General features: G+C 46.0%; 1 protein-coding gene across 1 annotated transcript; it reads right to left on the reverse strand.

Moving 5' to 3' along the window:
• Positions 1-3,062: 3,062 nt before the first annotated feature.
• Positions 3,063-14,442, reverse strand: LOC149337569 (uncharacterized). The gene is made up of 2 exons (XM_089553466.1): positions 14,403-14,442; positions 3,063-3,757 (listed from the first exon to the last, which is right to left on the reverse strand). The coding sequence occupies exon 2, from the start codon at positions 3,546-3,548 to the stop codon at positions 3,168-3,170; it is 381 nt and encodes a 126-aa protein (XP_089409592.1). The 5' UTR covers positions 3,549-3,757; positions 14,403-14,442; the 3' UTR covers positions 3,063-3,167.
• Positions 14,443-17,110: the final 2,668 nt, after the last annotated feature.

Raw genomic sequence — 17,110 nt, forward strand, 5'->3', positions numbered from 1 at the left:
GCTGTTTGTCACTAAATGACTACTGACATAGGAAACCCTTCTTAGGTGTACATAAAAACACTAACTCATAGTACCAATTAGACGGTGTATTAACTCATAGTACCAATTAGAGGGTGTTTGTTAGCTTGCCTTCTTTTTGCAGCATGTTTATTGATGCTTATGCTCATATACTTTGGGGTTCTGGACCTGCATGGTACTTCCCCATTCTATCAAAAGTTCCATAAATAATTAAATGATGTATTTTTATGGCGCAAAGGAGTCCAACACAAGGTACTTTTTTGTACTCACGGTGGGGTCAACGACCCATTTCCCAAGTTATTCACCCTAGATGAGCCGAGCACCAGACCAGCGGAAAGCTTGCACCCATTGTAACACTGCTGCAGCTACAAACACCTAAATGTTTTGTGGTTGCCCAGTAACGGGTAGCAAGATTAATATTGCATGGGTATGCAATGGTTAGGGAAAATAAGCACAATGTGAGAGTGCTTAATTTACTGGTAAAAATACTAGCACTATAATGTTTCAGTGCTACCTGTGGTAGTGATGGCTGGACATCCAAAAATGCACAACACCACGCAATTCATGGTTGCCTTGTATCAACAACTACTGTCGAATTTTCGCCTGTAGCATTTTATCTTTCAACAGTCAGCCCTAGCTTCAAAAAACAATGTACTTTCAGGCGTCAGAGATCTCTAATGTCAGCACACCTGTCATGGTCTGTGTCACCGGTACAAGTATGGTTAATCTAGTGAGCAAAATGCTTGGCTGCCAACAGTGTGGCGTAACAAATGCAGAGACAGCTGTTATCCCACAAGGAACAATGGGGAAACATGAGAAGACATTCGAGGAGGCTGAATGGTTATTTTTGCCCACCAGGCACCTCCTCTATGTCAAATTGTTTGTAAACTGAAAGAGGTCTTGTACATCCTTTTCTTGCGACATTAGCTTTTTAGTTTCAACGCTTTCCTAATAGGTGGTCCTCTTGTGGCAGCTTGCAGGAGGAGTCCTTTGCATACCTTGCACCTCCATCAGTGTTATGCAGTGGAGATGCAGGCAGGCAATCATCAGTAAGAATGTGACTGAATCATCATCATCAGCCTGCCTACGCAGACTGCAGGGCAAAGGCCTCTCCATGTCTCTCCAACTAACCCCGTCCTTTGCCAGCTGCAGCCACTGTATCCCCGCAAACTTCTTAATCCCATCCGCCCACCTAACTTTCTGGGCTTGGGCCGGGTATGTGATGCAAAGGCGAAATAACCGCTGGTCCTTAAGGGTAACGGAGTGAACAGGCCAACAAAAAATTAAGCAACAAACTGTTTATTGTGCCAACAAAAGATGGCGACAATATTGACACTCACATCTGAAAGTCATCGGTATCAGACAGCTCGGTTCCCGGTCTCACACTCAGGAGCGAACTCGCAGCATTTCAAATTAAACTATCAAACGCAGTCTCGAATGACGCACAGTGGGCATGTGTGATAACGATCTTTCGACAACTGTACAGACGCACCCAGCAAACCTGTGCAAAATCACTTGGCCAGCGTAGTGAGCAGAAAAAAAATAAGGCTAATAATGATGATAATCATAATAAATATAACAGCAGGTAAAGAAGGGTGCAAACTAGAAGACAAACATTAAGCTTCATTAAAGTGTGTGTGTGTGCGTGTATATATTAGGTAGGGCACCTTTTTCTTCTGAAATTTGGTAGCAGAAACTGGACGCTCTTTGGAGAAAAAGCATTTCTCTAGATCTTCAGTGATTTTCATGCTTGCAAAAGCATAAAATAAACGTCAAATACCATACCTCAATGCAAGCATTCTTGAACAGATGGTACTATTTGAAGAGATAAAGGAATTTACTCAATGCATTCACTTTTCTAGTTTCGGTAGTCAATCATCTGCTTTTCCGAGAGAGAACCGAGATCTGCTTTTTGCAAGGTCCTCTATGCACATCTAAACCATTCTTGCCATGACAGTGGCAGCAGCGATCAACAGATCCGTTTCTTCTTCCCGAGGACGTCACTACAGGTTATAACTTTCCCACAGGCAGGTATTTAACCGCTGTTCTTCTTCCTCAAAGGGACCCTAAAATGATTTTAATGGATAGATTCTAATACAACAGATCTGCATAGGTGCTCTATGTGAGTATTTAAGTCAAACTTAAGAGCTCTGTAGGCCCCATAATTTACAAATAATTTTCAAAACTGCTGCTCACAGCCGATTGGACAACACCTCACCGCAGGTTCTTAGCCTCCATCTCCGATGTAGTGGGAAATGTGGGTGAGCCTTCTCGTTGGGCATGACCATGATTAAAGGGACGACAGGGTGTGGTGGGGTGCAGTCCTATTTTTTTTTCTTTTTCTGAGGGGGAAAAGCATGCGCTTTATCCACTGATACCCGCATTGTAAATGAAGCTAGCCTAAATATTTTTGCGGCGCATTGACGGGCGAAGAAATGCCGATCACCCGTGCACTTTACCCAGCCTCAGAAATTATCATTTCACGGTCCCTTTGCTTCATCCCTTTCCCCTTACTCTCCCTTTCCTCAGAAGACCAGTGGAACCTTTTTTTTTTGTTTACTTCCCCTTTCCAGAAGAGTGCAAATATGGGCTGGTTGGTACATGTTTGAACAATTGAAAAAAGAGCGCAACGGAAGACGAGTCAAGGGAAGGACAAACACCAGCGCTGACTAACAACCAAATGGGTTATTGCTACAGGTGAGGCAGCATACAAATAAAATGGAACGAGGAAAAAAGACAAGAAAAAGCATGATAAAAAGACACCGCTCAACCACACAACCTGACTGAAAAAAAGGCACGTCACTGATTAAGATTCGCAAGTTCCTTAGGTAATAAATTTCAGCAGCCAATCGATAAATCTACAACCTAAGGAACTTTCGTATCTTAATCAGTGACGTGCCTTTTTTTCAGTCAGGTTGTGTGGTTGAGCGGTGTCTTTTTATCATGCTTTTTCTTGTGTTTTTACTCGTTTCACTTCTTTTGTATGCTGCCTCACCTGTAGCAATAACCCATTTGGTTGTTAGTCAGCACTGGTGTTTGTTCTTCCCTTGACTCGTCTTCCGTTGCGCTGTTTTTTTCAATTTTTCAAACTTCCCCTTTCCTTCTCTCTAGCAGCGACCAGATGACAAAATGCTACGAACACAGCCCCATCAATATTTATGCGCATGCTTCCTGTGCCTTACCAAATTCCTTTTGACGGCGGTACCATAAGAGCAGGCGCTACACTTAAATGGCTTGTCGCGCCGGTGGCATGCCATGTGCGCTTTGAGGTTGTCCCTCCGCGAGCACATGAACGGGCACTCGCTGCACGCGAAACGCTTCACGCCCGAGTGCTCCTGCACATGACGCACGAGCACGAACTTCCTCGTGCAGGCGAACGAACACTGGTTGCACTTGAAGGGCTTATCGTCCGTGTGCAGCCGCAAGTGCACCTGGTGTTCCCCGGCCGTCGCAAACTCTGCCGAGCACTGGACGCACGTGAACGGCTTCTCCCCGGGGTGTGCCTGCGAGAAGTGCCTCTTCAAGTCCATCGAGCTACTGCCGCTGAACGGGCAGAAGCGGCAGCCCAGTAGTGGCTCTTCCCCGCACTGCTCGTAAGCAGCGTCCTCGCTCTCGGCGGACAAGGAATGGACATTGTCAATGGCTATGCCGATCAGGGTTTCGTAATTGCCGTCACCCACACCCGAGGTCCAGAGCGAACCTCTTGAATGGTCTTCAGGCCAGCACGCTGCTTCTGCACCTGTAATGGAAGCATAGGCACAAGTGAAGTGCAGATAGAAGAATATATGTTTCATAAAACAGAGACGCCGACCAGTAAATGAAAATTGAAATTTAAGTCTCGGCGCCCAGAACGCGGGCCTTGTTCACAATGGAATCACACCAGGAGGGTTCGTCTTTAAAAGCTAGAGTAATCGCCGTAAGGATCGCGCGTAAATCGGGTTAAAGGTGCACTGAAGAGGAATCTGAACTTGTCGTTTTGCCGCGGGAACTCCATCTACACGTTACTAGCATTCTTAGAAACTGCGACTTATTGCCCTGTATGGCCGATTTCCCTAATTAAATCGAATTAACGGCCGGCTCCCGCCTTTTTTTTTAATTCTGCCTCGTACGGTGGGCGGAGTCGACCAACGCGTGGAGTGCCTTGCAGCCAGTCCCGTGGCGGCTTGCCGCTCTGCCATCGGCGGAGTAATACGTAGTAGTCCGTAGTAGCAAATAGTCCGCACGTATTTTTATTTCTGCAGGCTTATTTTGCGGCTATATTATCTGCGAATGAAACTATTTATTCATGGAAACCTAAAAAACAAAATAAAGCGAAAGCAAAGCCTCCACGGAGCTGGCTGAAAGGAACTTCACACGTTGGTCGACTCCGCCCATCGTACGAGGCAGAATTTAAAAAAAAGGGCGGGAGCCGGACGTTAATTCGGTTTAATTAGGGAAATCAGCCATAATGGGCAATAAGTTGCAGTTTCTAAGAATGCTAGGAACGTGTAGATCGAGTTCCTGCGGCAAAAAGACAAGTTCAGAATCCTCTTCAGTGCACCTTTAAGATTACCCTCATTATGATTAATTGTGTGTGATGTTGTCTTATCACCAAGGGCTCGAGATGAAGCCGTGATGCTGTCAGAATAGATGTTTCAAAGAACTACAAAGCTGTCTCTACTTCGACAACTTTGTCATTGGTGCCTGCGGCAAAAACTCTCCAGAATCGCAGAAGCAATAAAAAGGCATCTCTTGCCCGTAATGTAACATGCACACAATGGTTACAGAAAGACGTTTTGCTTGCCAACAGTGACTCTAAGCTTCAGACGGAAATGAACGGTTCATTGTTAATGTGGTTTCAAGAACAATCAATTTGTGCATGCAGTAATATTCCTTGCTATGCACAGAAGACATCCTGAGGTGAGTGAAGGTTAGAATATATGCACAGGAGGGAATGAGCAACACACTTGAATGGCCCTGTGTACGGAACAAAAATACATACAAAACGCACACATGTAAAGCAGCTATAAAATACAAGCAGGAGTGTGGAAGACCTGAAGCAAATCAGAACACACAACACATCTGAGGGAGATGAAAATCTCAAAGTCAAAATGTATATAAAAATCACGAACAGCGCGGCAACAAGAGTACATAAAATATGCGTGCTATACACAACCAATGAATGGAATTCAATAAGAGGTTCAACACAGCTTATACAAATGTTAAGAGCTGAAAAAGAAAAGTAAAAACTCGGGCTTGTTCTTACACGAAAAGAGTACAAAAAAAAGCAAATCCCAAGCAAATGTTAATTGAAAAACGAATGAAATGTCCTGCCTTATTGCTCAAAGTAAAAAAAGACCAAATCACAAGCTTATACATCAACATAAGCCAAGAGGGTCTGGCACAGAGAGTGGCATATAAGTGTACATGGGCACCATAAAATTGCATCACAAGATGCAAGAAAAGCTAAACACTATGCCACGTATGTCCTTTGCGAAGGTAGCCGAAGTCCCCTGGAACTGGGCAATGCACAGAACGCAAGAAATGCACACAGTGGTAGTATTCTTTCATTTGCGAGTACAACCTTATGTGCAGTAACAAAACATGACCAGATATATTCAAGCTTGCATCATAATGCACATGCATTCCAGCTGAGCAATTATAAGATCGGCTGCTTGAGTCCACAATAACGTTCACTAAATGCTACACACTGCTAATGCTAGGCTTAGCTTTGGACACAGCCCCACAATATTGAGCCCCAATGAAACGCTGAACACCAGGAATATATTTTAGCCAAAATATGGCACCTACAGAAACATGTTTTTACAGCTGACAAACAAAGTACAGTTGGATCTTTTATCATTCAAACTCGAAGAGCAATAATGCGCCTCAATTTATACGGAGCTCAACCTAAACACAGACTGTTTGTAACTAGCGGCTGATGCCCCATGTTGTGCAAGTAACCACATCAGCTCGCCCCAACCCTTTTCACGCATTTGCAGCTGCCCAGATCCAAGGTCAATTGTAATGGATCTGTAACAGACTGTCACGAATTCCAGCACCCTGTCTGTACTACATTTGGGTGTTGTCTTCCGAGAATATGACACCTGGCAATCCACCCCCTCACCCGCATTTACATGTTCGTGGAGAAAGGGATTGCAGTGACAAGTGCCATTACACTTGGTTGCCATTACTCAGTGGTTGCGGTGTTTGGATGCCGAGCATGAGGACGTGAGATGAAATTGGGGCCATGGTGGCCGCGTTCTAAGGGGAGGCAACAATCAGAACATTGCCATGCGCTGTTCCATGTAACCGCATGTTTAGAAAACCCTAGGTGGCCAAAATTAATCGAAAGCTCTCCACTACCAGGCTTTCTTTCTTTCTTCGTTCACTGCCCCAATCCTCCATCCCTTCCATCAAGGCATGGTTGAGCTGTCCACACAGAGATGGCGGCAAGCGATGAAGACAAGCCGTGTGTGTGCACATGGCACATCTCACAAGTCATTTGCACCGCTGTGAAAGTAGAGCTCTCTCGTCCAATCAGGCCCATGGAAGACAAGAAATAGTCCCTCAAATATCTGAAGAGGGTTGTGGCCATTTTTCAAGCAATTACTGCAGTAACTGCAAACATTTACTCCCACTGAAATGCATGTGACCATGATGGGGAAAAAGCACCACTTGGCATGAACCAAAAAGTTCTGAGAGAGTTTGAAATCTTGAGATTCCACAGTAACTGAAGTGCTGTCGCCGAACAAGGGCATGCGCACAGAGTTGGTCAGGCTTCCGATTCTGTGATCCTGCACGGTGCCCTGAAAGAGGAAATAATACTGCATTTTTGCAAACTGCAAAGTATATAAAATAAAAAAAGTGTGTTGAAAGAATTTACAAATGCAAGGTGAAAACAATGCAACAGGAGGCCAGAGCACGGGTGGAGGGGGGGGGGGGGAATACAATTAATGTAGCACTAATTGCTTTACACACAATACTGCCATGCGAAACAAATAATTAAATGCACAAAAGACTCGAGAGTTGAAGAAGAAAGGGAACCGTAACATGAAACAGGACTTGAGTCAGAGAACTGGACACCACGAGCGGTTTCTTTTCTTCAATGTACAAGACCAAATGGTCCAAACCACCTCGGTAAACTCCAGAGTAACTACCGATCACTAGAGGGGTGTGCAAATTCTTTGGCAAGGCAAGGACAATACAAGCACCATTTTTTTTTTGTACAAGAAAGTACACCAACTTGCCCAACTCGTCAGCCTTCCACTGAATGTATGAACTGAAGACTGTGTTTCTGTGTGTGCGTCCGCAAGTACTCACCGCACCCTTCAGTACGTTTGTATGCTCACAAAGGCAATCATGCCTCAATGAGCTTGACCCAACGCAGCAAGAGTCGTAGACCAACAATATTTCACACACCAAGTTTTTTCTGTGAATTAAGGTCCACATTACCCGCTCCTCTTCATGTTTTTCAGTTGCCTTTGCGATTCACCTGGTCACACAAGCAGCTCAACTCATTAGCCACAGACATTGGCACATTTCGATAGCATGAGCTTTTTCTGCAGTGCTGTATTTTGATGAGGGTAGCTGGGACATTTTGAGACATGTCCATGCAGTAAAGAGTGGTGGTTAGCGCCTCGTTCCCAGACTCCTGACTGGCCTCGTTTAACCGCTGCTTTCACTCTTGATCACACATCAACCAGCTTTACTTCTCACCTCGTTAGAATTTGCAGAATATATATATATTTAAAAAAAAAATTTACTTCTGTCACACTGACCTGAGGGTGTTATCTTTCTATAGCAGCATCAGATACAGAAACTTGAAGCACTGAAAAGGCTGCAACCATGAACTAAACAACCTTGCACCATCAACAGAGTGAAAGCACTGTGACATCTATCAAGGGCAATAAAAAGTGCAATAAGTAGTAAACAACACTAAAAATAAGAAAAGCCCAAATTCACACATGTTAAAATTAACGGAAAAATGCTCCATCAAGAAATCCCCATTTGCAGCAAGCGTTTACATGTTAGAAGCTCACCAACTAGAGACAACACATTTTCCCAGTCCGTAAGCTGCTTTGAACATATATGCATCCAGTGTTTAAAGACAATACCAGGTACCATTATATTAACATAATCTAATGTAAAGCTTGCATGCATGTATATTGTCATACAGTTGCATAATGGGCAAGTTCTGGAAATTAGCAAAGTGATTAATCTAAGAAAATTAGACTCTATGAAAGAGACAACTTCAACAAATTTCTGTATTTTAATTACTTCCCATCAGGATGAAAGGGCATTACATGAGAGGATGTTACAGGCAACAACGACAAAAATTGGGAGAAACAAAAATGCTGCCAGTCAATGCAGCATGACTAGGCTTAAATGACAGGGATGGTTAATTTGAATGCAGTGGTCTCTACATGGAGACAATGGATTTGGGAAGAACCTCCAATCACAATGGTGTTAGTAATTAAAGGGCAACTTCGGGGCTTGAAAATCACGTCACATTCCTTAAGGTCACCTCTCACTGGTACAAAACACCATTTTTCTAAGAACCGAGCGGTATTTTAAACGACCAAAAACCAGGAAATCGAAACTATGTTTCAGCCAAGGACATCACAACAGTCCAACCTATCACCTCATGCATAGTGTCGCAAAACCCATCGGCTAAAATGGCAACTGCAAATGAGAAAACTTGGGAGATTCTGCGCCTGAAAATGACCAATAACAAACTCCACAATTTGTCCTTCAGCAAAAGCACAGTGAATATTGACGGCCTTGCGTTCAGTGACGTTATAAAATGGCACATTTTAATTAATTCCCGCTGCAGAAACCAGCACCCTACAGCGAAATTTGGCACAAAAGTACCAGGAAGCTCAGCTGTTTGCCATGAGTTACATGACCATGGGTGCACTCACAATTTCACCCAATGCAGCACGCCAACCTGCCCATCAAGATCAAGAGGGAATATGCAACGACAGGGCCTTTTGAGTGAATTCAGAGCTTAATTCAGGACTGCCATCCCATCAGGGTCAAAAGTGCCCATTGCAGGGTGGTATCAGGCAATTCCTGGCTGAAATCAAGAAGAAATAGGCTTGGGCAGGGAACGTAAAGAAATGGCGAGAGAACAGACAGTCATTGAGGGCAATGGACTGAAGTCCAAGAAAAGGCAAAGCATTAAAAAGTTTGCTGGAATAGATAAGGTAGCTGCGACTGGCACAGAACATACAGTAAAACCTCGTTAATTCGAACTCGGTTTATTCGAAATCCCGCGTAATTCGAAGGTTTTCGGCGGTCCCAACAGTTTCCATGCAAAATTTGCTGGATAATTTGAACAACCAGCGCGCCCCTCTCCGGATAATACGTAGGTTTAAACCATGGCCTCCGTGATTCGCGACAAGAAAAATGCGTAGCCAGTCTCTGAGGCCAGTATAGTTGAGTTGCCGGAGTGGCAGCCAGGCGACACTGTAAATCAATTTTCGGTTTCCAGTGGTTTGTTGTGCCTCAGCGATCTGCACAGTCTACTACCAGTCTCGGAGGCTAGCTTTAGTTGACAAAGCAACAACCAGGTGCCGCTAGATCACAATTTTTCTGGCTCCGTTTCTGTTGTTTGTCTAGCTCGTGGCAGGCGCTGCTCGTAGTGTTTTGATTGTTCGGTGCCGCGATCGAACGTGTTCTGTGTTCAGGCGCGTTTATACTCCGACGTAGCGCGCGCTTGCGCGGCACGGCTATGACCGCGGACGTGTCCGGCGGCTTCGGCGCACTCCGACCGCACCGTGCAGCATGTTTCTATTTCGCACCGAGCGCGCCGAAGCCGCCCACCCAGAATGCACTGCGCACGCCTCCCGCGCCACTCCTCCCCTCTACTCCCTTCGCCACTTGCCTCCTCTCCCAGGCGGCGTGTCGAACGAAGAACGTTTAAAGTATTTAAAGTAAGAACGTTCTGCGCTCGCGTCGGAGCTCCGCTCCAAGCAGTGCCCCCAATCTTGGGTGGCAGAAGAGCAAGCTTACCCCCCCTCCCGTAGCCACAAGTAGCAGTCGCGTCGGAGCGCCTGGCGTAGCGTCGCCGATCTGACGTATCCGACCACAACCGGCTCTCGCCCGCGCGCCCAGAACGTCGGAGTATCTACGCACCTCTAACTACCGCGCCAAGCAGTCGTGCATCGATGACTACTTCAAGTGACCGTTTTTCAGGCAAAATAAAGGTGCAGTGTTGATGCAGCCATGTTTCGTACGTTTATTTCTCATTTTTCATCGATTTTTGATAATTCGAAAACACGGTGAATTCGATGATTTTTCGCGGTCCGACGGACTTCGAATTAACGAGGTTCTACTGTAGTTAATTGGAGGGATAGAGGAGACATCTTTTCCCTGCAGTGGGCGTAGTCAGACTGATGATGATGATGATATGACAGCACAGAAAGAGTGCAGAGACCAAGGAGATCCACACCCAGGAGGATAGCCTGCACACTGGGAGGAGTGAGAGAGAGAGAGAAGGAAAGTTTGGACCGCGTGGATCTGTCGCAGAAAAAGATGCCCACAGTTTGCATCCAGGCGGCTCAGGCAGTATGAGGCTTTCGGATTCACAAACAGCACATTACTGACTCTGCATTGATCAAGGCTGATGTCATTGTCCCACAACCTTGGCCCTTCTCATGAAATGGCTGCTTTGCAGGGACAACGGCAAAGTACTAGAGCCTCCACTGTTTCCTTGCGCCTGTAGTGGCTGCATGCTGCAGCCTGAATGATTTCGTGGGAATAAGCGCTCATTAATTCTTGCTAATGGGCTGCAAATGAGGCGATGCGTGTCCAGAGTTTCCCAGAGTGCTCAATGCAATCGATGTATTGTGGGCAAGCACGCAAGTTCCCTTGCAGTGAAACCTCCCGGCGATGTGGCTTGGCAGTCACTGGAAACTGGCTTGCAACCTATTTTAAATACATGACAGATTTCTCTGACGTCAGCAACCAAGCTGTTCATGACCTCCTTGTTGTAAAGCTGCTTGCGTGCATAGTGCAGCAGCCTTCTAATCGCAGCTGCTCAACATCTGGCATGAAAAACAGTGACTAAGGATGGCAAGTACGGAGACCATTTTGTACAAGAAAAATGTCCCACGCACGATTTTGCACAATCCACTGCAAGTCGTATTCTATGCACAGCACGATGGCCAAGCCATTTCCCTGTCATCTTAGTCGGCGAGTAAAATGGTAGTCATGGTAAATGCTCAACCACTCTTTCTTTTTCATTTGTGCTGGTCAGTCAGCATTCATAAGCACACAAGCAGTATGATACTCCCACTGCGCGGACATGCAGCAAGGTTTCAAAGCTCGGCGCAAAGTTCGCATGTTTGCTGAATTCGAGAACACGAACCACTACCCAAGAGCACGCAAGGCAGAGAGAGGTTCAAGTTAAAAAGGCTCGTTTTTAACTTATGTAACTAAACAGCAACAAAACTACCATTGCTATCGAAACCAGCGCTGGTTTCTCCAACGCAGCAATGAAGGTCCACCTGTGCAGACATCTTGCAGTCTTCAGGAGAAGGTACGACGCACAACCTCGGGTTCGTGGTCAATTAAAAATAGCACGACACTGTGTTATGTGTTACATTAGCCTAGTTGGCACAGTGCGATAAGCTTACGGGGAACTTGTTACCGCACAGTGCCCCAGTTCAACGGTCTAGACATTCTGCTCAACAAGAAATGGAGGTTTGACTGATTTAAAACCGCTGTGCCTCCAAGTTATAAAACAGTGAAAGTCAAAAATAACAAAATAAAAAAGGGGTCTTCATTTCAGCAAAAAAGGCTGTACATGCACATTCAAGATTGCACAAAACCATTTTCCTGCGTAGTTTATGCAACCAGGATCACACAAAGCAACACTGAAGCAGGTGGTCATACCACGGAGGAGTTTGGCGCTCATCATTGCTGGGTCTCTATCTCGAATCACAGATCACGCTACGAGCATTGCATAACAACCCACGAGAGTAAGTTTCTAACACGCGCTCATTGCAATGACGAAAATGTTTATTACACTTGATCTCAACTGATTACGAGACTCAGAACGGTCTCCTCACTCTGTGGCCACATACCCTGCGGCAAAATCGGCTCCCTTGCACTGCTCATCGTCTGTCCTCAAAAAAATAAAAAAAAAAAGATCAGGCCCAATTTTAAACACACAGCTAACGATACGCCCAGAGCCAGCACTGTGCATGTCTCAGTGACCGCAGAGATAACAAGCAATCAGCAAAACAAAAAAACGAAAAAAAAAACGCTCTTTTCACCTGACGCAGTCAAAAGCTGGCTTATGCACTGGCTGCAATTACTGACCCTTTACAGGTTTACCACAAAACAAGCCTTAACAATCTTCCAAGTTAAGTTACACGGTTGCCTGATGCAATACAATATCACAGAGCCAGAGACAGACGAGAGAAATAAACCATTGTTCCTGAAACGAAGCAACAACATCAGGACAAGGACTGTTACTGCAGTGCAGAGCCAGCATACGAGAATAGAGGATGCAACGATGTTGCAAGGCACTTCACCGCATTCTACAATTGGAAAGAAAACTGAACACAATTTTTTGGTCTTTCTCTGCAGACCCAAGGTCGGCTCAAGGTTCCAAAGTGGGTGGCATCGCATGGATTCTTACACGCTCTCGAGTCTGCATGAAGCAGCCACCCAACCCCAACTACCAAGGCCAATTCTGCTATTCTGGACAGCAGGACTGGTGCTGACACATTCATACCGTACGGCCCACGCAACAGGTGGCCAGATACGCTCTGCAACCATCCCTCAATTCAGGGGGGCACTTTGGTGACCTAAAGTGCGGTGAGGCGAAAGCCTCGAGCTCGGTGCTGCTGCTTGTGTCACTGATGTGTGGTTAAGATGTTAAGCTTCGCCTCCAAGAGCGGAACGCGACAGCGTCTTGCAACATTGCCAGGGAGTCCACAGAACGCCATCGCCGGTCGGCTCTACGCCTTGCTCAACAGTAAATTGGTTTTTGAGGAAAGGAAACGCATCTGTCTTGCATATCTTAGTGGACACCTGAACCTCGCTGTAAGGGAAGGGAGGAAGATGGGAGTGAACGTATTAGTGCCTTTGTTCATTCCAAACCATCGAGCTGGCATGGCGGAGTGGTTAGCGTGCTCGTCTCGCACTCCGGAGACCCTGGTTCGATTCCCCATCTCAACCAATTTCCTACCCGGTGTTATTTATTTATCGGGTCTGACTAGAAAGGTTAATTAGGCTAATTATTTGATTAACTAATTAACTAAACTCAGTCGCAATTACTAGGAGCATCACTATACCATCCCTTTAATTGGCTGCATGGTTACTGTTTTTATTTATGGGGGTTTAATGTCCCAAAGCAAGTCAGGCTATGAGGGACGCCGTAGTGGAGGGCACCGGAAATTTCGACCACCTGGGGTTCTTTAGCGTGCACTGACATCGCACAGAACACGGACCTCTGGAATTTCACCTCCATCGAAATTTGGCCGCTGCGACCAGGATCGAACCCGCGTGTCTTTTGGGTCAGCAGCCGAGCACCATAACCACTAAGCCACTGTGGCGGCATGGTTACTAGCCAAAGTACAATTGGCCCCGTTTATAATTCGCGCACTGTGACGTCACGACCGTTTCGACCAACTGAAAAGCGTGACACTTCTGTCGACAACTGCTGCTTACAACGATGAGGCATTAAAGGCTTCAGCCTTAAAAGTTAGTGGCACTCAAACACTGAAGTTTTACAATAATTAGAAATGCTCAGGATCACTGGAGTGACAGAATGTTGAACCCCATTCTCTGGTTAAAAAGAAAACAAAAAGTTTGTGAAATGCATGGTGCAAATTAAATGCATGGTGCAAGCGTGTGCCATGTATCTGCCCTCATTTGGTTTGGTTTGGTTTATGGGGTTTAACGTCCCAAAGCGACTAAGGCTATGAGAGACGCCGTAGGGGAGGGCTCCGGAAATTTCGACCACCTGGGGTTCTTTAACGTGCACTGACATCGCACAGCACACGGGCCTCTAGAATTTCTCCTCCAAAGAAATTCTAGCCGCCGCGGCCGGGATCGAATCCGCGTCTTTTGGGTCAGCAGCCGAGCGCCGTAACCACTGAGCCACCGCGGCGGCATATCTGCCCTCGTATTGCAGTAGCAATTGGTAGCAGCCCGAGCATCCAAGTCACCAGATCATGCCAGACAGGCCAAGGACCATGCATTGCTTCTCAGAGACAAGCCGACTTCTGCAGCAGCATGCCCTGCAAACAAAAGCATTGCACAGGCAATGTTTCAGAGGAAACAGTGTGCAAAGAAGACGCAGTGGCCGTTGCTTCTCACCCATTTTTCACTGCATCTGTTAACAGCTATGGAAATGAAAAAAAAAAAGAACGACTTGCGTGAACGACCTGCACGTGTAAAACCGGCTGCTTCTGGGGCGGCTGATGAGGACCTGCAAAAGCAGGAAAAAACTTGTTACCCTCCCAGCACATACTCAAGGTTCAGGCATCTGCAAATCGATTTCAAGGGTTTTTAAATCAGTTTCCACACTCTCTCATTACAGTGTCAAGTGTCCAAATGCAACAACATGTGCAACAACATGGGCTTGGGCAGGGCATGTAATGCGAAAGCCAGATAACCACTGGTCCATAAGGGTAACGGAGTGGATTCCAAGAGAAGGCAAGCGTAGCAGGGGGCGGCAGAATGTTAGGTGGGCGGATGAGATTAAGAAGTTTGCGGGGATACAGTGGCACCAACTGACAAAGGACAGGGTTAATTCGAGAGACATGGGAGAGGCCTTTGCCCTGCAGTGGGCGTAGTGAGGCTGATGATGATGATGTGCCCCCTGTATATTTGTTTTTCTTGAGTACACTGCACGCTCAGCCTTTGTCTGAAATATACAGCCCACCATGCTTGTGTCAGGGGTGGGTGCAGAGCCAGGGAGTGGTGCCTCTGTTCATTAACCCTTCAATCGCCAAAATAATTCCCAAAAAACAAACCAATATCACCAAGCTTTTCGGCCATTTTTGGCGAAAATGATTTGACAGGCTTAAAACACACTAAGGATGTGAAATGCTTTCTTCATGGACAACTACTGCCCTCTAGTGTTGAAAAGAAAATTGCAACCAATGCAATTGCCAACTGTAGTTTGTCTCTGGCAGTGGGAGCAACGCAACATCGGGCTGAACGACCGTGGCTCACCATTAGTGATACTGGAACAATCTCCGACGATTATAGTACAGCTCGATGTTGGCGCTACGCACTATTCAATTCTGCACTCCTCTTGTGCAATTTCCGTACCCTGCCAATGAAACATTCCATAAACATAGCTTTTCCAGTTTGAATGGTACGGCAAAACAGCGCTGACGGACGGGACGGAAGAAGATGAGACAGACACAGACACATGAAAATCAGCGCATGTGTCCCGACTCAGCCCTCTCCTTTTTCCAGTTTGTTCCCCTTCACAGGTGCACTCACTAAAGGCTATAAATGCCAGACAGACTCAAACATGTTTCAATGTAGTGATAACAAAACAGCACAAACGGGAAAGCAGTTATGGGCTGACAGGAGGTGCTATTAAACCTCTGTTGCCTAACATAGCTGTTACCAACATCAACACTAACATAGAGTAATAAGAGAACAGGTGGACGTATCCAGTCCCTATAGCCTCCAAGCCGGGAGAGAAATGTGGATAATGTCCACTGCTGATCATTTTCTCTGCCGGAGGTGTTGCTATGCTGCCTGCATTCATGTGGCACCACAGAAAATACAGCACATCCACAAAATGGTGAAGTGTGCACAACTGCCAACTTCAAGCTTACTGCAATGCATAGTGTAATAAATGCTCTATTTGCAATTATGCTGTCTCTGAAGGGCTACCATATTCATTGTTTTCATGCATCATATATTGGGCACACCTAGCATGTTCACACATCTTGTTTAGATGCACTACTGTTAAGGACAAATTTTGTGGTCCCTACTAATTCGTCTTAAAGATACAGTCGAACCCGATTACACCGAACTCGGTTAAATCGAATTATCCTTTACAGCGAATAATTTCTGAGCATCGTAAAGCTACAACATGAACGTATAGGAAAATGCTTGTCTATATTGCAAAAAAATTAGCCGTCACATCTGATAAGTCGAGCTTCAGGCAACACCGGTCAACTCAAGAAACTGGCTTTCCCTCGGCACACCTCCGCAGGTTACCTTCCCCACACGAACCTGCAGGTGCCATTGGTGCTACGTAGCATGCGCAGATTAATAATGTTGCGGATTTTCTATGACGTAGGTGGCGGGCACGCACCCAGCCAACCAGAATATGCCTTTTTAGCCCATTGTCTATATTGTGCCCGATTGTCATGCAGTTTGCACGTTCGGTGCATCATGCTGCCACCGACAATGTCGCACAGTTTTCGTTGTCTGTGTGCGCGTGGGATAGCAGCCATGAAACAGCAGAGCATTCCCTTTTTCGCAAAACCAGAAATTATCAAGCGAGTTGGACGAGGTGAGAAGTAATCTGGAGTTGCTCGCCACCAACATAAGGATCAACGAAGCTTAGACACTCATGATCGGAAAAAGCAAGACTCATTGATGCTCACAGAACATGCTTTCAGTTCTAATGACCTACAGGTTCAGTAGAGGAGCATGCATGACCCTTGAACTCTTTGCCAAGTGGCTGGAGGCTTGGAACGACGACCCGACAGGCCAAGATCACTACATCTGTGCCCACCACTGCAGTGCTAGTTCCAGAGACATTGCACTTCACTTCCTGGCACCAAACGAAACGTCGGTGCTTCAACCCTTGGACCGGGGGATAATCCGGGCAGTGAAGGTTGGTTTAAGGAAATGTCTGCTTGAATGGCCCCACCGAACCCTAGGACAGGAAGAGACCCAAAATCGACCTCTTAGGCGCCCTGTCTATGCTAAGTGGGCTGTGGAATATGTAAAAAAGAAACTACACAGATCTGCTTATGAGATTCTGGTCTCTGCTTTCCCGGAGAACACTGAGCAAACTCATTGTCAGCTGGGCCTGACAGAGTTGCCGCGGCTGTTTATGATTTGTGGAACCAGTTGTTTGAATTTTCTGATGCTATTTGTGACGGGGCAGCCACAT

The sequence above is a fragment of the Amblyomma mixtum genome, chromosome 7, assembly GCF_055824585.1.
Source record: "Amblyomma mixtum isolate Tamu chromosome 7, ASM5582458v1, whole genome shotgun sequence".
Lineage (NCBI taxonomy): Eukaryota > Metazoa > Arthropoda > Arachnida > Ixodida > Ixodidae > Amblyomma > Amblyomma mixtum.